Below are 27242 nucleotides of genomic sequence, written 5' to 3'. Positions count from 1 at the left end.
TGACCCTTAAATGGCAGCGTGAACATCAGGCAGATGTAGCAGCATTTGTCTGAATGTTGTAACAGAACAAATTGGTCCCATGCTGGGACAACGTGACTGCTGTGTAAAAATTAATACAGCAGAAAAAATTGTAATTGACTTGTTGTTCAGAGCTTTGCTGTTAGTGAGGAATTTTGGGAGCTGTATCAGTTACAAAACTGGAGAAGGGAAGAAAAGACAGTAACCAGGCTGGATGTGGCTCTGGGCAGCCTGGTCTAGTGGTTGGCGACCCTGCACATAGCAGGGGGTTTGAAACTGGATGATCATTGTGGTCCTTTTCAACCCATAAAAAAGAAAAAAAAAATTATAAATTTATTTAGGTAATACACATTAACTCAAATGCATTTTGGGGCTGTAGTTGAGAGAGAGTGCATTGCCAGAATGAGTTTATTTACTCTCTTTGGAATTGTCTTTACAATACCTCTGTGGAGATGTTACACATACTCAACTTGACTGTGAGAAACTCTTTTAGTCATTGTTTCTGTCAGGAGTGACTTATTTTGTTTTAGCCAAGTTATTCTGTCACTGTATTGTTTCAGACATAGAAATTTTACCACAGTTTGCTGTTGTCAGAAGGCTCTAGAAAAACACAGAACACTTCTTCTGTGTTAAATAAAACTCCATACAGTCAGTTCTGTTACGCCAGCGTTTTCTTAATATCTTGCTTTGTGTCTCATTGTAATGCATCAGTGCATCCGATATTAAATGTGGCCTGCTGTTCTTAGTAGGGAAAATATCACAGATGTTGGCAGTACTGTAGAATGTGCTGCCTGTGTTGTCTCTTTTTCACTAATGGAAGATCATTCCTGTGTTTTTATGCTGTGCTTTCTTTTAAAAAAAGAAAAAACAACAAAACAACTCATAAATTACATTGAAACAGCTAAGTGTTGGGGGGTTTTTTTGAGTTGTCTTCTGCATGCGTATAGAAGTGAGAGGAATGCTTCCAAATTTGTCTTAAAATCATTCCTGACTTTCTGATATTACTCGTGTAGAAAGGAATGCATACAATAATTATGAGATAGTTTGTTTTTACTTCATTTGTTATGGGTTTCAATGTGAAGTCTTTCTGGGTGTGTTTGTGTGTGTGTATTCACATCGAACAGACACTGAAAATGTGTACTGAGGTTCAGCACATAACGAAACCCAAACATAATTAATTTCTGATTTAAGAGCAAAAGACCAAAATATTTTTAGATTTGGTTAGAAATTTGTGCTACAGTTAGTTGCTTAGCCATAACAGTGTTTTCTTTGGTTTTTATCTTCATTTATATCAATGCTATGTTTCAACATGCTCGATTCAATAATATCAAAATAAGTTGAAAGCTCTTCATCATCCCAAGCCTTGAGTTGTAAATATGCGTTTTTGTGTGTGCACAGCAAAAGCCAAATGTTGAGGCCTGGTCATGAGAGGCCAGATGCTTCAAGGACAGGTGATGGTAGATTGAGAGCTGTGGAGAGGAAGCAAAGGTCCTCCTATGTGAGACTCTTCAATTTTGTACTTGAATCTTGGTAATAAAGGATACCTTCGGCATTTGAAAGTCTGTGCCTTCTACAGATAACGTTGTTTGGGTCCTCAGAAGAGTGCACTTCTTTTACAATCTTAGAATTAGCATTCTTGAGCTTAGTAGAGGATTTCTGCTCAGTTTTCTGCCCAAGGCTGGCTCATTACGAGGCTGAAGAAGGTGGTCCTGGAAGAGATGAGCGCACCATTGTAGATCAGTTACTGAATCAATCTCTATATTAGGGGATAGAATGCTTTCTGTGCACAATTTTGAAGATACTTTTTTTCTGAAGCCACGTTAAGGCAATTTATGTGTATTAATCAAAATCCTGTAAAACTGCAGACATCTTGTTTTCCAGTGCTCCTTACATCGTTTGAGGTGGAAAGTTCCATTGGTCGTTGGTAATATGTTGCATTCATGTAGCATTCTGGTTTTTGCCTTTTTGTCCAAGAGGAAAAAGGATTTTCAGTTTATGGGTCCAACAGCAAATGCAAGAAGCTTTGCCTGTCAGCTCATTCATTTTGTTGGCTTAAATGTCAGCTAGTTTAACCAGAGTCGTACTATGTTTTTTCACTTGGCTGGTGAGAGAACAGAACCTTTGATAATTAACACGAAGCTATTCATTAGTACAATGTATCTAATCTAGGGAGATATAAAATACAATGTCTTTAATGATTCTTTTGCTATTTGATATCGCTTGTATCTCTGTGGGGGGAATGTGTGTGTACATTTGAAAATATGTAAACTTGCTGTGATAGACTAAGGAAAGCTGAATCCAGGAGAAAGGTAAGTATATGATATGAAAGAGGACTGCCAGGGTTAACCCTTTTGGAAAACCTAGGAGGTTTGTTCCATTATTTTCTGTACCGATGGTGTAGTTAAATACATGTATAGCAGTGACTCTCAAGTTTTGTTTTATTTTTTAATTAAAGATTTTGTGATTTATTTTTTTAATTTCTTTTTACTTCCATTCTTCATTACATTTTAAAGGTAAAGGAATTAGGAGGAGGCAGAAAAGGAAATGCATTGCAAATATAAATTCAGTTTCAATTCAGCTAATTTCCATGCATTTCCTCTGTATGCAAATGTTCTTCCAGTTGATGTAGATCAGGAACTGAATGTAGATATGCTGTTACTCTCTTTGGGAGGAGCGTCTTTGCCTATATTACAAACCTCTGATAAGAAGTACAGCTTTGTGAATATGTTTCTGCTTGCAGTTTTCAGTAATTAATTTTCTGTGTCTGTAAATATATAAAAGGGCCTCACCTCAGAAGATTAATTTCATGTGGAATATTGTTTTGTTAATAAGGAAAAGGCGGCGAGAGTCCTTTTGCCCTTATTATTGCTGGGAGTTCAACTGGGCTGTTAAATTTGACTTTGTAATTATTGTTTTTTAGTCAGTAACAAGGCTCTTGTTTTTCAGATCTATCACTTGGATCTTTGCTGTGTCATGTACTTGACCAAGTGCAGCATAAGAGATAACCTCTGAAGTGGTTCTGTTCCTAACAAGAGTAGTTGGCCAGTCACGTTGTTCTAAAGGCAAGGAAAAATGCTGTAGTTTTTTTTCATGGACGTGAACAAATGTGAGTTGAAAAAAACCAACAGATGCAGTAAGATGTCATATTTATAATTATTATTTTAAAGTGGACTTGTGATTATAAGGAAGTATTATATGTGAATTTTACAATTACAGAACTGTTGGTTTATGATCCTAGATAAATTAGCCATATATTTTTCATTAGTGTAATTTAGTTTGTTTTGTATTTGATGTGCAAGATGCTTGTATCATCAGTAGCTTTTCTCTGTCTTCTTTTTCCTTTTTTTTAATTCATATAAATTGAGAATAATAGATGCATACACTACAGAAAGCTGTTTTTTAGATTAAGAGAATGATATCCTTGACAGACTTTTCCTTGTTTGTGTTTTTAATTAACATCATTTACATTAGTCCAGGTTTTTCTTTCTGACACAAGCAGGGGTTATCACCTGCAGAAATGCTCATGAAAGATAAGCATCTAAAGTTATTCGTGCAGTCAAACAAATGACACACATCTTATTGCCTGCTTGAAAATAAGACATTTAACTGGTGTAATTAAGACGCTAGTGGAAGGTTAAATGATGAGCTGCTCAGATTTGAAAGATAGACTGAATGGCACTGCGTGTTGAGAGTCGCTGAGACACTGAGGATCACACCAGAGGGATTTTCATGGTTCTTGCTATTCTTTTTTTCTAGGAATATTTCTATTTCTCAGCTAGTAATACTGTGCTCGATTTTTCCTAAAAAAAAAAAATGGAAGTCCCAAGAGCTCATCCTGAGCTCCAGGGTGGACAGCTAGCCCTGTGGCTGTGGTGGTTTCTTCTTGCCCTGATGTTCCCCACCTGCGGCTCCTGAGCACCTCAGTAAGGCCTGTCCCATGTTCATGCTGTTCTCAGGCTGTTGTTACACGAAGTTTCTGGGCTTGTCTTTCCCTTCCACTTCAGCTGTTCTCCTTGGATAATGAGTTTTTCTTTCCACCTTCAGATGTTTGGGAAACACCTCTCCCTCTTGTAAAGCAGCTTGTAAAAATAGTCAAGTAGTAACTTCATTTTGCGCCTTAGTAGGAAAGTAAATGTTAAAATGCTTAATGTCACTGTAGATGCACTTTAATGCAATTTAACATATGGAAACTGGAGAGTCAGCATTTAGTCTGATCCAGAACTTACTGAAGTGGAAAGGCAGGTTCCCATTGGCTTCAAAGGGCTTTGAATCAGCCAAATCAGCCGCCAGAATCTGTGACCCTCCTGAAATAAATGGCTAACATGTAAGCAATTAAATTAAACTTCAGCACTTCTGAAAACTTTATCTGAATTTGGTTAAGCTTACAAGGATTAAGCGCGCAGTGTATGTTAATTGCAAATAAAGACCTTAATTCCTTTTCTTTACTTCAACATGTCAGGGGGCTGGGAGCTTAAGGGAAGTAGTGAGGGTTTATTTCAAGGATTTCGACGATCAGCATTGTAAGGCCTTGATTTTTACTGAGTAGATGAGTGCAGAATCTAGTTGAGGTATTACTTTAGAATGAAGACGCTTTGATGTGTGCCTGCAGTATATCCAGGGTGTTGCCTTGAGTCTGGTTTAGCCAAAGCAAAGGTGCCATATTACGGATGTTACGAGACGGATTGGTCTGATACAGAATAAGGGAGCCAGAACCCACGTGTTTAAATCTGATTTCACCTAGGTGATTTTAAAAATCATTTCTGAGGATTTAGTTGTGCTGCTTCCAATGACAAACGTACCAACTATTCTGGGTTAGACTGGAGGTCATTCGTAAGAACCAGCAGCTCTTTTGATATGTTCTTTTTCCTTCATTTCTTATCAGTTTAAGGACAGAACAAATATGTCTCTGCCAGTTTTTCTGACTTGTAACAGATAGTATCGTGTCAGATTGCTTGTCCTCATTCTGTCTGCAGAACACTAGAATTTGCATTAGTTGCATTCAGCTGTATGCATCTATACGTCTTGACATCTAAAATAGTTGCTTTGGATACATCTTTGAAATTCAGAGTAGATTAATCTAAAGAGCAGAGAAGTGAGGTCTTCAGTTCCTTTCTAAAGTTTCAAAATAAACATAACTGTGCACATTCATCTCATAGTAAGAACCTAGGAGAAAATAATGAGTCTTGCTTCATCTAATTATAGCTGCTACTTGTATATTACTAATCAAATAACTCCATTTCAGGTTTGAATCAGGCTGCATATTAAAAAGAGGAAATAAATACGAACCTGTTATGAACTGTTTAAAGCTAATTCAGACTGTTTCCTTCTGATTTTAATTTAAGTGACTTAAAATCAGCCTTTCTCTGATATTTCTGACATTTTACACATTTTGGAGAACCAGTTCTAGCTTTGGATTGTAGTTTTGGGGGGGGGTGTTTTTGGAATTTTGTACTTTGGGACCTTTTCTCGAGATAGCAAGATTTAACTGGTTCTGCAGCTTTGGCTGCAGAAGTGAGAATGTAGAGTCAGAGAGTCAGGACATTCCCAAATGCTGGAGACAGTCACTCCTTATACATTGCCTTCCACTTCTAGATATATGTGTAGTACATATTTCTTCACGACTGAAATAGCAAGAATATTGGTACTTAAAGCAGGAAAATTTGGCTTCATGTAAATGAGCATCCTTAAAAAAAAATCTGAGTTATTTCGCAGGAAGAAAGCATTTACGCACATGTTGATTTGCACTCCTCATTCTTCTTCTAAATTATTTCAAAATCAATCCTGAACTTACTCAGAATCTTGATAATAATGGTGCTTCAACATCCCATGAAAGCCTCATGTAACAGGGAGAATTTTGAAACTGTAGTTAACAAAATATTTACTTCTATGCTATCTTGAAGTATAAAATTTTCTAATCTGTGTCTCTTAATTTGTATGTGATATTCCTTTGCGGTAGACCTTTTCAATTAAAAAAATGTGTAGGCTTAAATATTTGCAAGATTAAAAGCCAGGAATGGCCTGTTTCCATATAAAAGCATCTGTTTTTGCAGTACTGCCCAAGTGGAAAATTGGAAAGAAATTGTTGTGCTTTCCCTTAGCTTTAGGGCATTACATAGCTAAAAATTCCATGTATCCTTTTTGAGAGTAGTACATGTAGGAAGATGCAGGCTTCAAAAACACTGAAGGAGAGTTGAATAAAACCAAAATAAAAGGATGTGTCCTGATTTATTTTATTTTTATTTTTTCTTTAGTTTTTAAGAAGAATCATAGGCTGTCATTTTGGAAAAGTTAAGCATAACGTTCTCAGATAACTTTTTCAGAGCAAGTCCTGAACAGGAAAAGTAAATATTCCCCTTGGAACATTCTGTGTGTTTGGTTCTGTAACAATCAGAATATCGTGCTGTTGAGTGAGAAGAGATGACATTATTCATGCTAAGGTGTGGTTTTATTGCATGGGCAGAAATGCATTTAAAAGAACAGAACTCTTTTTGCTGATCTAACTGAATCTCCAGAAGTTCTATTTTTATTTCCTACATATTTCCTACCCCTACTCCTATAGGAGCTATGGTTGCCTAAAGTGTTAATCCTCTGTTGTAACCTACCTTTTTCCCCTTAGACACCATTCCTTCTTTGTCACTTTTTTGTATTCATTTGCCATTAGACTCAAATCCCAAAGAATCACAGAATGGCCAGGTTTGGAAGGGACCTCAAGGATCATGAATCTCCAACCCCCTGCCACATGCAGGGCCACCAACCTCCACATTTAATACTAGACCAGGCTGCCCAGGGCCTCATCTGATCTGGCCTTGAAAAAGGTCATTTTTTTAATCTATTGTTACTTACTGCAATGAGCAGTGGGCTCTTACGATGACTTAGGCTATATCTGCATTCTCCTACGGTCAATTGCCACATCCAACCTCTGCCACTAATTTCTTCTCCTTTTTGTAATCTAACATCTAAATAAAGAGTAAGCTATGCACTTGAAAAGTGTATATTTTGAGTGGTTCTGTCAATGTAATAAAAGAAGTCATATTCACAATTTGTTATTCAATGTAGATATTTAGAGTGCTGCTTTTCTTGTATTTCTCTATTTGGAGGTGGATATCGAGGAGAATCTGGTTTTCTATTTTCCTGTGTGAATTGCGGATTTAGGAGTGTGAAGAGGCTGATAGAAGCAGGACAAAATATATGAGCAGCTCAGCAATCAAAGTACGTTGTGCTTGTGTGTGAGTCTTGGAGGCTCTGAACAGATGAAGGAGCTGCTCAGAAGTAACATCTAGGGCGAGCCGTCCATATGGGGAAATGAAAGGCAGCAGTGTGCTTACTGCAGCGCACCATGTGTTTGCCCTTATGTGACAAAGTTCACTTACCAGCTTAGACTTGTGGCAACCTGTTTATCTGCCTATTCTTTCGATATTATTGCTTCTTTGTTTGCTTACCACTTCCCACAGAGAAAGCGCCTCCTGCTTTGTTCTCAGTTTATTCCTGTTGCCTGGTTGGAGAGAGGCATCCATTCGAGATGTTGTTATCAGGCCTTGGCTGTCAACTTGGGAATTTGGGAATTGTTTTTGAGTTTTAAGAGTCCTAATGTTGTCTTCCTCCTCATTTGGCGAAAAGGGCAAAATAGAGAGGTCAGTAGCCTGTCGTCCTTAAACAGGTGGGCTGAAAGAGACAGAAGGTTCCAACGTCACTGTCTCCTGCAGCTTTGGAGAGGGACTGCAGCAGGGGTGCAGTAAAGTAGGTAACAAGAGTGTCATCAAGTTTTCAAATAACTGCTATTTTTATTATTGTAAAATTAAGTACTGTTTGAATCAACTGTTGTGGTTTTTCTTAAGCAGTGATTCTTACTTTCTCTAAAATAAATCAAAATAGCAGAAGTGTATGTCTCATTGCAAAACAATGTCTTGACATTCTTCTTCAGACCAGCGGAGAAACCTTGCTCTAAGGATGGTGAATGTTTTGTGGATAACTTGCACAGTGACTATAATTTCTGTGCTTCTTTCTTCATTTTGATGTAAGTTAATTCGTTTTCTGATTAAATAATTTTGTTCTTGCTTTTTAATCTTTCTTTTTAGGCTTCCTTAAGCCAGCGTAATATTGATAGAATGAAAAAGTTTAAGAGGAGACTTTCCTTAACCTTGCGTGGAAGTCAGACCATTGATGAGTCGCTGTCTGAGCTAGCAGAGCAAATGACAATTGAAGAAAACAGCAGCAAAGATAATGGTAAGCTTGTCTTTCACTGAAATGTAAGAATTTTGATCAGATCTCGCATGAAAGAGTGATGTTGAGTTTTATTAAAGGTTTCATAATTGCATGGACATCTTTGTCAAGCTGTTCTTCTAATTTACCTTACATTTGACTAGTCTGGTTCTTGTAACAGGCTGATATCTTGTCACATACTAGTTTACTTTAATATCAAATTATTATACATATTTTTCAAGAATTACCTGAATTGCTTTTTTAATGTGTTGAACAGCAAGGATTGTAGATGGTCTAACAGTAAACAAACCCATTATTGTATGAATTTAGTGGGTCTTGCAACAACCTCTTATTGCTACAAATTAAGTTTATTTCCCCAAATTCTGTATTCTGTAATATGTTGATAATAATTGCCTAGGTACTATAAATGTAACTGTTTACCTTATCATTGGTGATGTAGCATGGTAGTCTAACTATTACTCGGAATAAATACTACTTTTCTGCAATGGAAAGGCATTTAGAAGTATCAGAGATAACTAGCTTGTCTGTGTATTCTTATGCAAGTCTTTGTCTGATCCCATAAGCATATTGGCTGCTGTGAAGTCTGCAGTAGTGATAGTACTGCTTCTGAACCCGCGTTGCAATAATAATGACTAGAGGAGATTTTATTTGCTTTGTTCTGTTTTCTTGGCTGTGGCATTGAAGTCACATTGCATTTTCTGTGCTGGTTGGTATTATTTATTGCTCTACTGACATCTAAGATTTTCTCAAGTATCAAGAGATCTGATTTATTTTTTTTCCCCTCACACCAGTAAATGATTCTTAATATTCCTGTTGAATATTCAGAATTGGCAGGAAGTTTGAACAGAAGTAGAGGCAGTGGAATTTGCCCTGGAGACTTGTAAGCTCCATCCAAGATCTGTTTCATACCAAGCTGAGTTTACCTTTGACAAAACAAAACAATTCATATTTTTCATTTTTACACTTAATCCTTGGTTTATTCATTGCTGTTGTCTTCATCATAGGCCGTGCCTGAGAGTTTTGGAAACTGTGTCTATTATAACTTTTTGTGTTTATTCAGCAGATGTACTCCAAAACTATAATTGTAGTATTTTCTCACTAATGTGTATAAAACACTTTCTGAAACATTCTAAGTAGTTGTCCCTCATGGTTTCATTTGTATTAGCCTTTACTGAAGCATATTTTCTTCAGACCTGTATATACTTCTGATAGGTTGATTCCTTTGTGCAAGCAAATGTTAAGAAATATTACGTTCATGCTGGGAAATTGCACCATCATCACTGAGTGTCCTGAACTGGGTTGCTGAAGTGATTCGCTTGAAAACTGGATCCAGAAAGTTTCATCTGTGTGACATTCTGGATGCTAGCTCAAGGGAGCTTAGCACAGGGACACAGTAACTAGTTCATGAAGGTGTGAGCTTATGCCATCCTAGACCATGTATTGGCAGTTTTTAATATTTGAGAATTATCTCAACCAGCAACTTAGATGTCTTCTGCATGTTTATGACAAACTTAACTTGTCTGTAGGTATTTTAAATGTTTCTAATTGCAAATGAAGGACTTGGCTTTCAGTGCTCATTTTACTTTGCTTTCCGCGTTATTTCATTGGTTCAAAGGAAGCATATATGCTAATGTTGTGTGGTACAATGCTTAGAACTGCAAGATGTTAGTGCTATTGTAAAATTCCTTTGGATACATTTAAGTATTGTCGATCCTTTCCAAAGAGGAAGAATAGCAAATACAATGGTACTGTTGCTATGTTATCTTTAACTCATAACTTTTAATCATTTTACAAAGTTACACCACCATTTTCTTCTCTGACAGTTTTAGAGTGCTTATATTAGTATCAGTTCAAACTCTGAAATTGCAGAGATGAACAGGATACTATTTGGGGTATTTTTATTTTCCTTTGAAAACTAGAAAATTGGAAAAATGTTTGCTGCACAATTTAGGAGGTCTTGGTTTTCATGCAGATCATAGGAGTCAAGATTTGAACAAATGCTGTCATATATATGTGTGTATATATATATGATATATATGCAAATATAATGGGAGAGATTTGCCTCAATCTCTGTATATATATGTGTGTGTGTATATACATATATATGTAGTGTATGTGTTTTTATATATATATATATACACACACATATATACACACTATATATATGTATATAGTGTAAAAAAGCCTGTACTGGTTGTAAATATCAAATTGAAACACGAGAGAATGTAGTGTCTTAAAGAACAGCTTATGAGTCGGTAGATACATTAAGACCATGAAAAGTGGATCTTTTGCTGAGGGAGTGCTGATCCCAGAAGATAGAAGTAGCCTTCTATGCCAGGTCAACTTTTTAAAAGAACAAACAGCTCTTTAACCCTATGTACAGAGAAACACAAATGTGGCTAGTTTGCAGGCTCTGGATTTCTTCTTAATAGAACTTTAAAAGCTCTGTCTAGTAAATCAAAGGCAAACCAATATTTTGAGCTACAGAGAATCAAAGTCAAGGATACAGCCAGTCTTCAGAAAGTTTTATGTGTCTCTTCAGCTATATTTCTTATGACAAAAGGCAAGGTACTGCCCCAATACTGAAGGCTCTACAGAATTTTCTTCCACTGCTGGTGTGCAGTTTTTTGTTTTGTTTTGTTTTGTTTTTTAGAATAACCTGTCTTGTCTCTTGTCATTCCCTTCTGATACCATACTCACTGGAACATGTATATTGTTGTACAAGCTAGCTTTTTTCCTTCCTGAAAAAATGTCTGGTTTACCACACCTTGGGGGCTGCTGAGGCTACATCCATAAAAATCCACTTAACTGCTGGCCTACAATCCACACTCATCCATATGTTTTCTCATAATATTGTTCTATGAAATCTTTATTAGAAAGTTCCAGTTCAGCTTTGTTTCTGAATGTAGATGACACGCATATCGTACCACGGACCTTTCACCATGGTCCCCTTTTGCAGTAGACTGTCCTATTCAGCCCACCATCAAACCTGTCCTCTCCTAGAACAATTGCCTCTGATTCCAAATAGCTGCAGCACTCTGTAGACCTACCTTGTCATTAACTCCAACTTCTGAGTGGGTTGTTTGAAGACTGGTTTAAAAGAACATTACTGCTATGCAGAACAAATCGTCCCATTTGTAGCTCACAAATATAAAATTAGAAACGTAACTTTTGATTTCTTTGCAATGCATTGATACCACAGAGTCAGCTGACCTTTTGTATGCAGTTCCATTTCACACGCAGCCTCCTTCATCGTGTTATGTCAGTACAGTCTCAGCATGCAGCACTTACCCATCAGCAGCAGCAAAATGGGATTTGCACGGATCAACCCACATTGTTCAGTGCAATAGCAATGTCGGAGCACAGAGGTATTGCACTGAACATAGAATAATCAACAGTATTCTTTCTAGAACACCATCAAATTACTTTGTGACCTGAAACCTATATATGATTAAATCTGCCTTACAAATTACATTCATAATAATTGGCTTTTGGGTGAGAAAGCATCACATAATCAGATGCATAAGCCGTAAAAGTAGATTGACCCAATGAAATACCTAATATGAATCTGAAGCCTTACTGTGGGCTGAAACAGAATCTTTTTTTGTGGTCTCTCATGCTTCAACATATAAAACTAACTAGTTGGATTTGCTGTGTATTTTTTAATTCTGTCTTGATTCTAGCACAATAACAATTTGCTGCCTGTTTCTTTTAATTCTAGGTTCATTAATATATATTTATTCAGATTAATATTAAAAATACTAAGTGGTAATTTGTAGCACATAAGAACTAAATTTGCTTCTGAAATTTTTCGTTGCCAATGTCATACTAATGAAAATTGGCCAGAAGTAACATCCAAATCATGCATATTTAGAGCTCAATTAAGTGTAAAATTTATGCAAATGCTTTAAATACGTATGAGTATGCTCTCTAATGAAAGTGAAAAATGGGGCTGTATTGTCTAAAATTATAAAATGCATTATTATAAGCTCTTAAGATTAATTATAAGATATATTCATAAATACATCCATGGCTCATGTTAATATATAAGTAACAATTTAGTTGAAATGCCACTATATAATGCCAACTTGTTCTTTATGTATATGTATACATACCTGCTAAAACAAAACAAAGGAGGTTCTGATAGAATTGACTTCCTGAATATCATAGAGTAACATTTATCTCCATTTAATCTGCTTTAGCTCAGTGATATGATCATAGGATACAGTTTCACAAACACTTCCATAATTTTTTTGTAATTTTACAGGTGTGAGTAATAATGGAAGGATCAGCTACAGTAAAGTGCGTAAGTGTTTCTTAGGTTTAAGGCATTAATGACTAGTTTCTGCTCTGATAAAAAGAATCAATGTTTGTAAAAACTGACACATTGCAGTACTGTTGTAGAGCACCCAAATCTTTACGTAGCTGTCATCATTTCATATCATCTTCAGTACAGCTGAGAAGTTCCCATCTGGTGTGTGTGATTCCTTGCATGTAAGGAAAACAGTGTGTTGCAATGTATTTTCAAAACAGTTTGCTTGAGTTGAAAATATGAGCACAAGAATACTTCCCAGTAATAAATCAGTATGTTTTTTTTGTTCGTTTTGGAGGAAAGAATCAATATAAGCATCTCAAGGGGGGGGGGGAGGGGGGAACACCAAAGTAATAGAGCTCATTCTAGAGCTACAGATTACTGCGAATAACTGGGAGTTGTCACAGCTAAATTCTGAACCACAAACTCTTCCTTACACTGTTCTGACAGTGGTTTTATTTTATCTGTATCTACCCTTTTGTGCTGTTGCATACATCAGTTTTTGTTACTACTGATCAGTATGTTTTTCACATCTCACATATGCCACACAGCATAGTGTTCTTTCCTCCCTTCTGTTTTCATCTGCTTCATCCCACATAACCTGGAGGCTCTGTTCATACGTGGAAGTGCATATAAGTAGAAATCAGCAGGAACATTGAGTACCTGAAAGCATGCTTCAGAGACCTGTAGACTTGGGGGTTTTTGTCCACTCATCTCTTCCTTCACAACTGGAGAACAGGTTTGGCAGAAGAATGTGGTGTGTGGATGCAGAAGTGGACTCTGCGTATATATGGCACATTTCTGCTAGCGTAGTCTCACTGATGAATATGTAGAAATTTCTCCTTAAATGGCATTCAGATGGATTTGTGGAGTATGGAAAAATGAAATGAATGTGTGGTGGTGGTTTTTTTCCTGAAAGTAGGACAAGTAGGCAACTAGATCCTCTCTTTCCTGATTTGTTTGGCAGTGTGGCCTCACAGGTATTTGTGTTGGGAGCTACAAGGAGGGTAGCTGTGTGTGGGAGGGCAAGAACGGAGGCAAGGGATGGTTTTATCTTGACTGAGTGCTGACATGTTGATTTAAATTGTACCTGAAACAGAGTGTGAGGGATTTCTTGTTATGTGATGCCTTCTGGAACTGTGTTTTAAAGGGAAGATTAGTACTTGTGATAGGTCATGCACATATGGTAGGAAGGTGCAATGCTACCATGCTTGTGTTCAAATTCTGGTAGCCACAAGTCTTTTCTCGAGAAGTGTTTTTTAAACAAAAAGAAATAAATCTGAAAAGGCAGATTTTCAGCTTTGAGTATCTTTTCATTTGATTGTGATCTCCTTCATCTAGACTGAAGGCAAAAACTTATTGTACATAAATTCACCTTTTAAATACTTGTGTATTTTAGGTACATTATTTATGATCTTATTTTTGCCTTGTATCTTGTGGTCTGTTGTTTTTGTGGTTTAAAAAAGTCCATGGTAAAATTGACCATTTTCATGGCAAAAAATAAAAATAAAAGCAAACAGGATCCTTATGTGCCATTTTATTAAGGTACTTTATCTTCATTTCCAGGAGAAACTCAAAGGCTAGCCTTCTGTCAGCATTAGAAAACATTTCAAAAGTTTTATATTTTTTGCCACATAACCTCCAAGCGACAAAACTTGCTCTAAAGTTGACTTCTGTAGTCAAATGGATTAACTTTGAGCAATGGGAGGAATCCTTGTAGAGTTATGTTTAGTTTGTGATGTTGTTACAGTCACATTTGAAGCTTTCGTTTTATTATTTAAAGAATAAATACGGTTTTGATTAATTTTGAGTGACTGTTCTGTTTTTAGAGCTCTCTAATGTTTTCCTAGTTATCACATAATGGAGTCTGTAGAATCAGTCCCATAAAATAATGCGTAAGTTTACATGAGTCTTTACACTGCTCTACGAGAGTGCAGATAACAGGAAATGTACAGCTACTTCAAGTTATCTAAATACTTCTTCTGTAACAGCCATCACCTGCAATCAGCTAATTTTACTAAGTGAGTCTGACAACCTTCCAGCAGTATAATTAAGTATTGAATCATACAGTGTACCAGCTCTACAATGTCAGAAATTCACGTGCTTACATTCCAGACTTATTTTCTTCAGAAAAGCAGTTTATTGGTAATATTTCATATTGTGAGTCTTAAAAATAGGTCACTATTGCTAACAAATACATAAAAATTGTGTGGTCATTAATACAGAATACATTCAGATTAGTTAAATGAACATGTACTAGATAATGCTGAAATATAATTCAGGTATACAGCAGTAGCAGTAGCAGTTACGACTTTGAATCAGTTGGTAATATTTTTTAAAGGCTTCATGAAAGCAGAGCTGTCTAGAGATTGAAAATATCATTTTGCTTTTGTAAAGTTCTGATGCTTCTCTGCTCTTTGTTAAAATGGGAAGGAAAAAAAAAAAACAACAAAGAAAAGAACCTAGAAATTTTCTGGGGCAAGGGTAGGGTCAAGGTGGGTGGAAAAGAATGCGTATTGTCCTACAAAAACCAGTAGCTGATTCTCAGGGCATTTAGTGAGCCCTTGCTGTAGTTGAGCCAATCCCGAGTCAGGCTCCACAGCTAAAAGTGACGAGTGAGGTTCTGCCTTCTCCCCTGTGTTAGCTAGCACTGTGATGGCCTAGTTCAGAAGTCTAAATCAAAGTTATTCTTCTGTTTGCCAGAGGAGGATCTAGGACAATCTTTTTGGTAGCATCAGTGAATTGTGTCACGCTCGCTGTCACGTAAGTTTATCTTTACTTAAAATACAGAGCACACCTGGGTTCATTCCTCAGTATAAACCAAATTCAGAGGTCAGAGGTTCTTGAGTCTGGGTTTCCAGCATCTAACTTATTTTTATTAGCAGAAACTCCAATTGTTTACTTTATTCATATGAAATTAAAATATATGTTTATTCATTAGTATGTTTTTTATCTCCAGAATGGAGAGCAGTTACTGAATAATGCATTTTCCTGTAGACTAATTCAGCTCTATTGGTGATGCCTGATTTAATGAGAAGATGTCATCGTGTATGACAGGTGATTTTGATTCTTTTATAAAGCTAGCTGAAGAAAATATTCCAAAACTTAGACAGCGGAATATGAAAGCCAGCCTGGTCTTTCAGTCACACAATAGAGATACTCATGGGACATGAAAAAAATAAAAAGAGACAGTTGAATATCTGCTATTAGATATTCATAAAATGTATTTTAAAATGCATTTACATTCCTAATGAAAACACTTTCCTTCTTTAATCCACGAACTGAGTGGCATGTGATAGTGGCTGCGGTCTTGCACAGAAAAATGACAAGCAATTTGCAGTCTCTCTGGAGCTCAGATTAAATAAATCCAGTTAAATAAATCCAGCACAGGAAAGAAAGAAGTGGTACAGCCCTTTGTTAAGACAGATGGATAACAAGAAGAAAAATTGAGGTTTTATTGAAAAAATACTGAATTTGAGAGTAATTTCAGGGCAGAATTTGTGGTTTCTTTAAATTACAGTTAAAGGAAAAAGACGAGACATCTTTATAGCCTCATAAAATAGTTGGTTTTAATTAATTCCTTGGATGGCGTTCTTGATTATATAGTCTATTGTTCTACTCTACACTGGCAATGCTCATCATTATGAGCATAAATTTACATTGCTTTGTAATTGAAAATTTTGAACAACTTGATTTATTTTCTGTTCTCAGATGTTTGTTAGCACTTACATAATTTCAAATGTAGCAAGACAGCGGTACCTTTCTGGGTTCTGCATGTTCTTAAAATATATGCATGTGCTCTACACCAAATCAGCTGCGTGGTTTAGCAGCTCTCAAAACATCAGTAAGCCAGACTGCTGGTGTGTGGAAGAGTATTTACTTTTGATAGTGCTGTTGTAGTTGATTTGTGCTGTGCCAGTAGTAACAGAAGTTTGAGTGATAGGATGCAAGCAGTACGACAGAAATAATCCAAATTGCATAAAACTGCTCAGCGTAAACCAAACTTGAAAATCAAGTAGTACAATAGTATATAGGCATTGTGTTGCCCAATTTTTAACTGAGACTTTCTGAGATGGACACCTAACACAATAGCATGCATATGGCTTTATAAAAAAAATTGTGTGTGTATAAATACAAATATACTATTACATATTTATATGTAGATATATGAATGCACATATTGTACATATATTTTATATATATGTTTTTCAAAAGCAGCTACACTCATATTTCAAGAAGTATTATTGAGGATGATTCAGTTAACTTTGTTCTTATTTAAATAAAATGTTTGCATGATTAGTGTAAGGTACAGGTAGTACATTTCTTAATGAAATGAAATTTCTTATTAAGAAATTTAAGAGTTGAACTGAATTTTGTCATTGCTTCTTGAAAGACTAGCTGAAACTGGAGTGATTTTGTGACCAGAATACGAAGAGAATATAGTACTTACTGAGAAAACATGATTCAAAAAGAACTACTTAGCCGTCTCTGTTTCAGCTTGCTTTTCACATTAGGAGGTTTATCAGTTTGGAATTAAACTTTAGAGAGTCAAGTGAGGAAGGAGTGCTAGAGATGATTACTTGGGCCTATGCAGGAATGGCTGTGGCAGGAGGACGGCTGCACCCTCACAGCTGTACCCTTGCAGCAGAGGTCATGCTGTGTGATGATGGACGGAGTTGTGGATTGCTGTCCTCTAGCCTCTGGAGGTGATGTCTGAGGAAGAGTTTGACATTAAGCTTCCCGAACCAGGCGTGTTTCTGTGTGTTCAGTAATGTTGAGAAGGTCTCAGTCTCCCCTGGTGTCTTGTAAGCCTTGGTACTCGTCACATCCTGTGTGGTGAGGAGTTTCCAGAGACGTGTTGTGGTGAAGAACCACTTCCGTGTGTTTTACATCAGCTTTTGCAGAGGCCTGCTCTTGTGCTGGAGAAGGTGGGTACAGCTGATGAAGTTGCTTTCCGACGAGTCTGAAGGTTGTGCCACGTCTTCTCCAGTTGTCACTTTTTGAGGAGGAGGAGTCCTAGGCTGCGCAAGCATTCACACAGCAACTGTTTTCCGCCTTTGGTCATGCTTGTTGTTGTTCTGAGAGCCCTCTCTTTATAGTTTTAATTTATTTGAGAGCGTATGATACTCAGAGTGCAATAGATCCGTACATTTTCATGGTGATTTTTATTCTGTTTCTCTACTCCCTTATTATTTTGATTATTCAAAATATTAAACCGACAGTGCTGTGAAAATTTCTCCTACCAGAACTTCATGTCAGCTAAGCCTCTGGGGAGTTACTGAGTTACATTTATTGAGTACAGTGATGCTAACTTAAGGAATATGAGTTTTATATAGTGAAGCACTTTTTTAAAGACAAACCAAACCTATAACCACAGCGATAAAGTTATATGAGGCAGTTTATAAATGTGTGTAATAAAAGCATATAACTTTTACAGATAGTTTTGTCTCATCTAATTCAAAAAGAATCAGTTACACTAAATTCTCACCATAAAAGCTGCAGTGTTACCCTTGGAATGTAATGATTCAAAATATTAATAGCTGTACAAAAAATGAATTATCAGAGTAGGTGAAATTTAGTATTACCTTATGATCTTTGTGACTGTTGGAGAAAGCTAATACGTTTTTTGAAAGCACTTCCTTTAAGTGCTGGTATCTTAAAAATATGCAAAAATTATAAGTAACAGACTTGTAAATTAATTTCCAGCATTTCATTTTCAGTATTTATTCCAGTTCTTACATGTTACTGTCAATTTTGTGTGGAGGAAGCAGCACACAGTGGTGAATTCACATGGACATTATTCTAGATTTGACATCATACCACAATGCAGATTACACTACATATGTTATCTGTAACAAAATACTTATCGGACTGCAAATATTTGTTATACCTTTGTAAGAAGAAAACTCCGTATGATCCTTCCTTTTTCCTAAATTAATGTTGTTGGGACTGTAAAAACAAACAAACAAACAAAAACTAACCAAAATCTTGTAGTTAGGTACTATTAATGCTTTTTTTAGTCATGATAATACTAATAGTTCATTTCATTGTTTGAGGGTAGTTACATCTGGCCTACCACATGACTTAAATTAATTTTGCTAAATTTTATAGCGGGCTCCATGGTTTAGAACAGTACTAAATTATTACACAGAAAGATAATAGTTGTCTATGATGAGAAAAGTTATTTCTGTATAATTTGCAGTTTGTTAGTTTTGTCTTCAAGCAGAGTTTATCATCGAGCAGAGTTTTTATATGTTAGGATGCTAGCTTTGTTTTAAACTGTCAGATATACGCAAAGTTACCAGTGCCATGACAAAAGCACATTGTTGATATAAACATATCACGTTCATCACACTTTCATGCTTGTAATGAGCATAAAACTTAATCTCTACTTAATGCCATGTGGTGTATTTGTAAATTCTGACCTTTTTTGGAGCTCGCTTGTGCTCCATGATTCCAGCAGATTAATTTTAGTACAAGTAAACAAAACCGTAATATACAGTGGAGATTACTGACTCTGCACATACGTGAATGCAAATGTAGTCTGCATGCGTGGGTACACTGCAGCATGATTAATGATAGCAGAATCATCAGTGAATGCAAATGTAGTGATGCTGGTTGCGATTTGACAAGACTGAGATGATGCACTGTCTTGCTTGTAAGCATCTTTGCCTCTGGTCATGTAGCCGTGCCCCTTCCTTGTCACTCCTTCAGTACTTTCTGGGTCCTTCATGAGGTGCATCCTAGCGTCTTACCTTTCTCCATGTAATGAGAAACTCCATTGTTTTGATGCAAAGTTTACACTTCTGTGTGTAAGACGTGCTGAATGTCCTTTCACATTTTCTGACTGGAGCCTTTTTTCAGTTTGGTTTCCTGCAGCAGCTGGGTTAAAGCTGTTTTTGTCTTAATGTATTATTCATGCTATATGCAAACATTTCTTGCATAATTTTTTCTGAAAGTCGCTGGCCTTTTTGTCTGTACTTTAGTCTCTTCCTTCAGACCAATCTTGGTAATTATCTGCAAGGTTTTTGTACATGTGTGGCAGTTGTGGGGGAGGGATGGCACTCCCTTCAAAGTCCCATTTTAATTGCTTAGGTTGTGAATTATTTGTTGTTGTGTTCCTTCCTCATTGAAATTCTGCTTGCTATAAAATTCTGTCTCCTAGCTATATGTTGCTTATTTTGGAAGGAAAAAGAAGGCCTGTGTGTACAGATATAAGTCACGCTGATGAAATAGCATCTCAGGTTGCTCCTTGTCACAGCAGTGGCCCCAGAAGCACCTGGGAGGCTCTGCACAGCAGCAGTCACCTGCAGTTGCTCTGTGCAGGGTTGCTGGCTTTTCTGTTCTCCAGGTAACACCAAACCAGCTGTATATGTAATGGTGGCAAGAATCAAATGGTAGAAAAATAAAATCGTTTGAATCTGAAGTGTCCTTTTGACACATTTAGTCTCAAATTCTTTGTTTTTGAGCTTTTCCCTATGCTTGTAGGTAGCTTCCTTTCCCCTGTGCACTTTTTCTGTAGTGGCAGTGTTAAGATCTTGTATGAGTGGCTTCATTAGTGGCTGATGGGTCTGGTTTTGTGACCAGGCAATGTGAGTTGCTTTCTGTTCTGCTTCTTGCTGGAGTAGGAAAGCCTCCCTGTTTTTAGAGGAGACCTTTTCAGATCCTGAGCCGTCCTTTGCATCCAGTTCATGTGTGCCATCAGGATACTGGGAGAACACGAACATTTGATTTGTGTGTGCATTTGTGTATCAAATTTTAAAATTTCTCCTGTTACCTCTCTTCTAGAAAGTGTAATTATCAGTAATTATAATAAAAAAACATATCTTATAATCCTGGTTTTGAGTCTGAGTGCAGTGGGCTGTTAAAGACATAATCCAAGAAAGCCAAAATAACTGTTTTAATACTTAAATGATGTCAGAATAACAAATAACCTTAATTATGGCATAACCCCCTGTGGTGTGTGTATGGACAGGTATTTTTCTTTCTAAGGACTTCCAGTAACAAAAAACCTCACTACGAGTGACTCTCAAGAGTATTGAGAGCGTGAGTATTTCTAAAGGCTTGCTGTTGAATTTGCTTATCATGAGAGTTGATCTAACAGCTGGTTTATTTATATTGTAGTGAAGATGAGACATTGTGCAATCAAACAATTAATTCAGAAGGAAAAAAAAAAAAACAAATATTAAAGGCTACTTTCTGCTTTTATTTACATGTTCAGACTTTTATGTTCAGATTGTTTACTGATCCTGTATAGAATGACAGAATTTAATAGATGAAATTTGGGAAACATTTAATGCCATGTTTAGTATTAATCTGTTAATAGAGAAATGGCAATAGTGTTGTGGTCTACTGTTAGTATGAACAACAGTCTTACGAGAATGATGATTTCCTGTCTAGTAACTGTTTTTTTTCTTTTTTTGTTTTTTTTTTTTTTTTCTGTTTTTCCTTCTGGCACGTTCCTGACACTCCTACTTGCTTGTGGGAATGAATATTTTGATCCTTGTGAATTCTAGAGCCTATTGTGAAGAATGGCAGGCCTCCAACGTCTCACAGTATGCACTCATTTCTCCACCAATACACAGGATCTTTCAAGAAGCCCCCTTTACGAAGACCACATAGCGTCATAGGGGGCAGCCTCGGCTCTTTCATGGCAATGCCCAGAAATGGGAGCAGACTAGGTAATTTACTACATCGTTTGCTTACATTCTTGTTTTTTTTTTTTTTCTGTGGAAAAATAATGTCTGTATTGATTCTTAGCAAGGGACACAGTTATTCTAATGCTTTAGTAAATCTCAGGGAATGCTTTTTTTTTTTGTCTGGGGTTGCTGGGAAAACTTTCTTTTAAGGTACTGAATATCTCAAAGAATTTTAGAAAGAGCAATTAAAAGAACCCATGAATTTTTGACAAGTTACAAAGTTACAAAAGCTGCAAAGTACTCTTAATACTTTACAAGGAAACTTGTGTCCAGCTCAGTTAAAAGCATTGATGAGAACTATAACTGAATATATAAAAATGGAAGATAATCCCTGTATCTGGAATTGAAAAATGTGATGCATTACTTAGACCTTTCAGTAATACAAGAAAAAAAATGTTTTTCAATGATAAAATAAGGCTAATCAACAATAACTGTCTTTTGTTGGTGTCTTGTGCTATATTTGTGGGGCAGATGAGTTACAAATACGTTTTGTTCTCTTTCAATTAATTTGTCATGTTGCTGCCTTCAGTCATCGTTAATGTTTTACCCTGCTTTTATGTTGTTTTAAATTCTGTGTAATTAATTGAATGAGAACAAGTCAGTTTAATTAGAATTTTATGAATTTGTTTCAAAGTGTGTGACACTTAAACTGATCATGTTCAAGATTAAGCTATGAGTTTTCAAGATACTCATCAAACCACTTACATCTTACATCCTCCCTTCCTTGTTATCACTCATGCAAATTTTGACTGCAGTATTAATTCCTGATTTCACTCAGCTACTTCATGGTACTTTTTCTCTTTTTTTTTTTTTTTTCTTTCTTCTCCTGACATTTATGTAATAGGAAGACAAAGTTGTTGGGTTTGTTTGTTTGTTTGATTTGTTTTGTTAAGCAAAGCGTCTGTGTGTAAAGATCTCTGATTAGGAGTATTTCGTCTTTTATGGGCGATTTGTTAAATCAGGTGTATGTGAAACGTGTACAGAAAGAGCAGCAGAGTATAGTTTTCTATTGTGTGTTGCCTTTAAATGATGCGGTAGCCTTTTTTAAGGTCAGATTTTTTGATAAGTTGTTCCTTGTCAGATTTTCCTTGTCAGATTTCAGTGCAAAATTCAACTTTGAGGGGGGAAAAAAAAAATGCTGAACATGTTGTGTTTTTTTTAATGATCTTCCAGTTTTCTCAATTTTTCACATATATAAAAAAATACCGTACATGAGTAATACAAAGAATAGCATCTATTTTCTTCTTAAGGTGATCAAGTTTTGCATGTTTAATACTCACAATTTGTAGAAAATGTTGTAATGCCACATGTTAAATAACTACAGATTTCTGCAGAATTGTCATTTCATTAAAGGTGTACAGAATAGATTTAGTGAGTGTGCTACTTATTCATCACGTTTTCCCTCTTTCTCTCTAGAATGATTAGTCACTCAAAGCTTGATATTTCACTTATTTATCATCTCATTTAATGAAAATTTAACCTACCTCTTATTTAGTAGCATTTTTCCATTTGTGCAAGCAAAATTACTAATGTCCTCTCTGCTGCTTCTTTGCATCTTTTCTCCCTTTGTTCCTGGCATATGGGAATGGTTATTACTCAGCAGGATGCTGAAGTATTCTCCATTGGGATGAGATCAGAAACGAAATGGTCAAATATCCCATGCTACCTGAGGCTTTTGTGTGCGTGTTTTTATTCCTTCTGTTTTCTTTCTTTTTTTTTTTCTATTCTGGTGTGGGAACATGCTATTAGATTCTTGAAATAGCACAAAGTGGTAGTAGTAAAAGGATGAGTTGGTTAAAAAAAATAATCACAGAATAAAACTAGATCTGCCACAAGTACAGCTTCAAACAGCTTGCTTTTGAATGAGATTATCGCTATGAGAATTCACTGAGAGACTTGGGGGGGATTTCTTGTTTGTTTTCTGAGCACTGAACATGCTGCGGAGTTCCTGCTGTTGTGGTAACATGTAAAGTCCCAAAACATTTTTTTTAAGACCTTTGTACATGAAAATATTTTGGTAATTTGAGGAATTGTAAAGACAGAATTGTGTCTTTGTTTAATGTTTTGCATTCAGTTATTTTTATGGTTTTTTCAATAGTAGAGATGACCCTCATGGCAAGCTGTGACTTATCAGTGCCACTGATGCAGGTCCAGATGAGTTTTTCTTACTTGCAAATAACTCATAACTATAGAGCTCCTGCAGTCCTGCACCTCCAGAAATATTTAATTCGTGTAGACCCTTAAAGAGCCAGAATTAATAAACAGTTTGCATACCTTGTTTGGCTTAATACAGGGCCAACTTCAGGTGTCCTTGATCCATATTTATATTACTGGGAATACTGAAGAGGTGCCTGGGATACCCAAAACCAATTCTGACCAGCATGAGCCTCAAGCTGGTCATCTTCAACAGGAGCAGCAACTCTCCCATGCTTTAGCCAGTTGTCACAATACAGTAATGAGGATCTGTTTCTTTGTCATAAATATCTGAATTGGAAGGAATTATGTTTTCATAGTGTTTCCATAGTTTGTTATTGTCAACAGCAGAAGTAATTTCTCAATATTGCCTTCCTCACTTTGAATTACTAGGGAAATTAGTAATAAAATTTAGCCATTTTAAAATTTAATTTAAAAAATTAGCAAAGCAGGCTTTAGAAAAGTGCATCTTGGAAGTGCACAAATTTTTTTAACAGTTAAAAAGATCGTGGAATCTGACTACAGACTAATTTGTGGATATTGCTTTAGTTCACACAGACGAATTTTCATTTGCTGCACTAAAGGTTCCCCCACATGCAGTTTCTTTTGGTGGTCCTCAACTGAAATGAGGATAGCCTTTTTTTTTTTAAATATGCTTCCATGGTTTTCTTGTTACACTGTAGTGATCTACACCTTTTCATAGCACAGCCATGCTGGGTATTCACTTAGGTACGTAGAGTACACTAAAACATCTTTGTAGGAGAACAGCTGTGTTGTTAAATGATGGCAGTTGAATACATTATTAAACATTATTATTAAACATTATTAAAACCTCTGAAGACCATGCAGGTTGGTTTTGATGCAGATGAACTTGTCTTAGAAAAGCTAAGTGTAATTAAATAAGTATTTGCATGATTTTCAGCTTTGCTAATCAAATATCATGCACACCTGTATAAAAATATCAGAATGCTTCATTCTGATTCTTATGCTATTAAAATATGAATGTAAAGTATATAGAATATACTAGTATAAAGAATATAAATATTAAAAACAACCTTGAAGTATCCCTCTTTAGAATACAATTAAAACATATGCAGACCTTTCTGAATAGGAGCAGTTGGATAGTCAGCATATCAGAAATTCAGTCACATGTTTCATGATAGGATACTTTCTGTAACATCAGTAAATAGTCTACTTAGAACATTTTGGTCCATCATGGGTACGTAGTTTCTCCAGACGTACCAGAATTAGTCACGTCACAGTAATTTTGAACACGGATTGGTCATCATTACCTTATGTAAGTCTGAAATGCTCCATTTTAGGCTTAAATGAGACAGACTCACTTTGTCTTCTCATTACTGATTTGTAAAAAGCACAGTCTTCTTGCATCTCTATTATTGGTCCCAAATGCATGGTTCTCTACTACATGTTCTTGAAATATTCCTTAGCTGTGTATTACTGCATTCTTTTTGGTAGGCATTCTTTTAAGTAGAAGTTTTATCTTTGTCAATTAGAGTACTCTTCATAATTGTGAATGTTGCTTTTTGAAATGTAAAGTTTTTTGAAACAATTTCATAATACATTCTCTTTCGCAAGTGGAACGTTGTGTGTTTTAAATGTATGACAGTATCAATCATATGATTACTTTCATGTAACAGGTTTAGGTTTTTTTCCTTTCTTTTTAATGATGTAATTGCTTCACAGCATGAAATCCAGTAGTTCTTTAGTTTCATGGAAGCTGTCCAAAGAACTGTCTCTTGTCTAGCATCTGTTGCTGTCCCCACAATGCAGAGCTCAGCGCTGCCCCTCCGCTCCCTGTGAGGAGCTGCGGCCGCCATGAGGCCTTCCCTCATGGGAGCAAACCAGGGGACCTCAGCCTCTCTTTAAGTCTCTTGCTTTCTGGGCCCTCCAACCATCTTTGTAATCCTCCTTTGAACACTTTCTGATAGTTCTATGTCCTTCTTGTATTGTGAGGCTGCTCTTCAGCTTCTCATTCTCCGGCTGTGCATCAGTGTTTCATCCCAGATGTAGTCTGGCACTTGCTGTTAAAACTTCATGCCATTGGTGATTGCTTAGCCTTATCTCTTCTTAGGGGAGTCAGCAACTCCTCACAGTTTAGTATTGTCTGCCAACTTTCCTTTAACTAGAACCCTTTGAGCATAGCTCATCGGCCAGTTGCTCACTCATTGCTTTGTGTTTTTGCCTAGCTGTATGCTAGACATTGTGTGCAGAAGGATACCGTCAGAAGCAGTAGCAAAAGCTTTGCTGAAATCCAAAAGATCTCATCAGCTTGGTCAAGTATGTTGGTCAGCCTGTCATAAAAGGAGATAAAGTTTACAAAGATTTGACAAAAAGGAGTAATGTTTTATCATTTTAGCCTAAGGTTAAAGTTGATATTTGGGAGTTAATTTCTAAATCTTTCCCTCATGTTCAAACTAACATGTCTCTAGAAGTACTGATGAACCTTTGGTTTGAAACCAAGCTGCAAGGAATGCAGTTTACTTTTTTTCTCTCTTGTTCAAATCTGAGCATGTCTTCCTGAGGAAATTCTGATACACTGTGGACTTTAATCAAAATCCAGTTTAGACCCATGCTACTGCTGAAAACTGTGCTTTGTATATGGGATTTGTACTTAATTTGTGTTTAATTACAATGCTTTAAGTTAAAATAAGTGGAAGTACCTTATGAGTAGAGTTACTCTTTTTATATCCTTTATGCTTTCTGTAAAAAGAAATTCATAGTACTAAGAAAGAATTTAGTCCTTTGAAGTTTATGTGATCCTGCATGAGCTAAACAGGACAAATGTTTTAGAAGATGTGTTGATATCCAAACTTTTGCTTGAAGGGTTTTTTATTCTTGAAAAGCCAGTTTTCTTTCTTGTTGGTAGTGATAAAACATGCACATTCTATCTCTCTCTCCCCCCCTCCCCCCTCTCTCTCTGTGTGCTGTGTGGTGTTTGTTTGTTTTTGTTTTAATTGCTGTTGTTCTGAGCAAATGCTAAATATTTTGAGTTATATTGAACTTTGCATGCTTTGTTTATGTAAGTTTTTTTTTCAGGGTTGGGTTTGTTTGTCAGGTTCTCTTTTACACTGTCCAAGATAATGCGTAGTAATAGGAACAGAAGAGGTCAGGGAATCACAGAATCATAGGGGTTGGAAGGGACCTCCAGAGATCATTGAGTCCAACCTCCCTGCCAAAGCAGGTTCCCTACACGAGGAAATTGATGTCTTTTGTCACCTCTTAGATATGTGTATGTATTTATTCTGCAACCTTGCCCGCAATAGGGAGTTGGAACTAGATGATCTTTGAGATCCCTTTCAACCAGAGACTATGTAGCAATTTGGAGCTCAAATATTTTGGAGGTGAGAATGGAACATTACTCAGAGTAACTTGCTTGTATGACCAATTTCACGCTGCGTGTATTTTTGCATGTCATTTGTCTCTTCATGCTATTAATGATGCCACTTCAGTTCTTCTCCTCATTTTTTACAGTAATAGTCTTTCAAAGTCTGGCAGATTCTGTGGCAGTAAAGAAAAGTGATGTGTTTGGTACATACATGACATGTGAACTGTTTTATGTGGATGAATCTACAGGATTATATTAAAAGTACTAATTACAGTTTTCATAACGATCCTACAACAGCATGTAACCCAACAGGACTATTACCTAATCTTCTCCCATAAAAACATAAATTTCACAGAAAAGCTTCTGAATCTCAAGTCCTTTTCTGAATCTAGTTACACATTGCAGACCTTTGTTCAGGCAATCAGAATACATCTTATTCCTCCACATGAGTGTG

The 27242-nt window shown here is 36.3% G+C and overlaps 1 protein-coding gene across 2 annotated transcripts in view; it reads left to right on the top strand.

The window, feature by feature from the left end:
* Positions 1-27242, top strand: part of CDK17 (cyclin dependent kinase 17) — an 89787-nt gene that overhangs the window by 26879 nt on the left and 35666 nt on the right. The window contains exons 2-4 of one of the 2 annotated variants that reach the window (XM_042889671.1): positions 8094-8241; positions 12506-12544; positions 21067-21231. In XM_042889671.1, the coding sequence (XP_042745605.1) occupies positions 8124-8241; positions 12506-12544; positions 21067-21231 (322 nt within the window). In that variant the 5' untranslated portion in view covers positions 8094-8123. The remainder of the gene's footprint in view (positions 1-8093; positions 8242-12505; positions 12545-21066; positions 21232-27242) is intronic. The other variant, XM_042889672.1, reaches the window with a different exon arrangement.

Source organism: Lagopus leucura, unplaced genomic scaffold, assembly GCF_019238085.1.
Source record: "Lagopus leucura isolate 7727_CA_CO unplaced genomic scaffold, USGS_WTPT01 Super-Scaffold_100159, whole genome shotgun sequence".
Lineage (NCBI taxonomy): Eukaryota > Metazoa > Chordata > Aves > Galliformes > Phasianidae > Lagopus > Lagopus leucura.
This window is presented reverse-complemented; position numbering and strand designations above follow the sequence as displayed.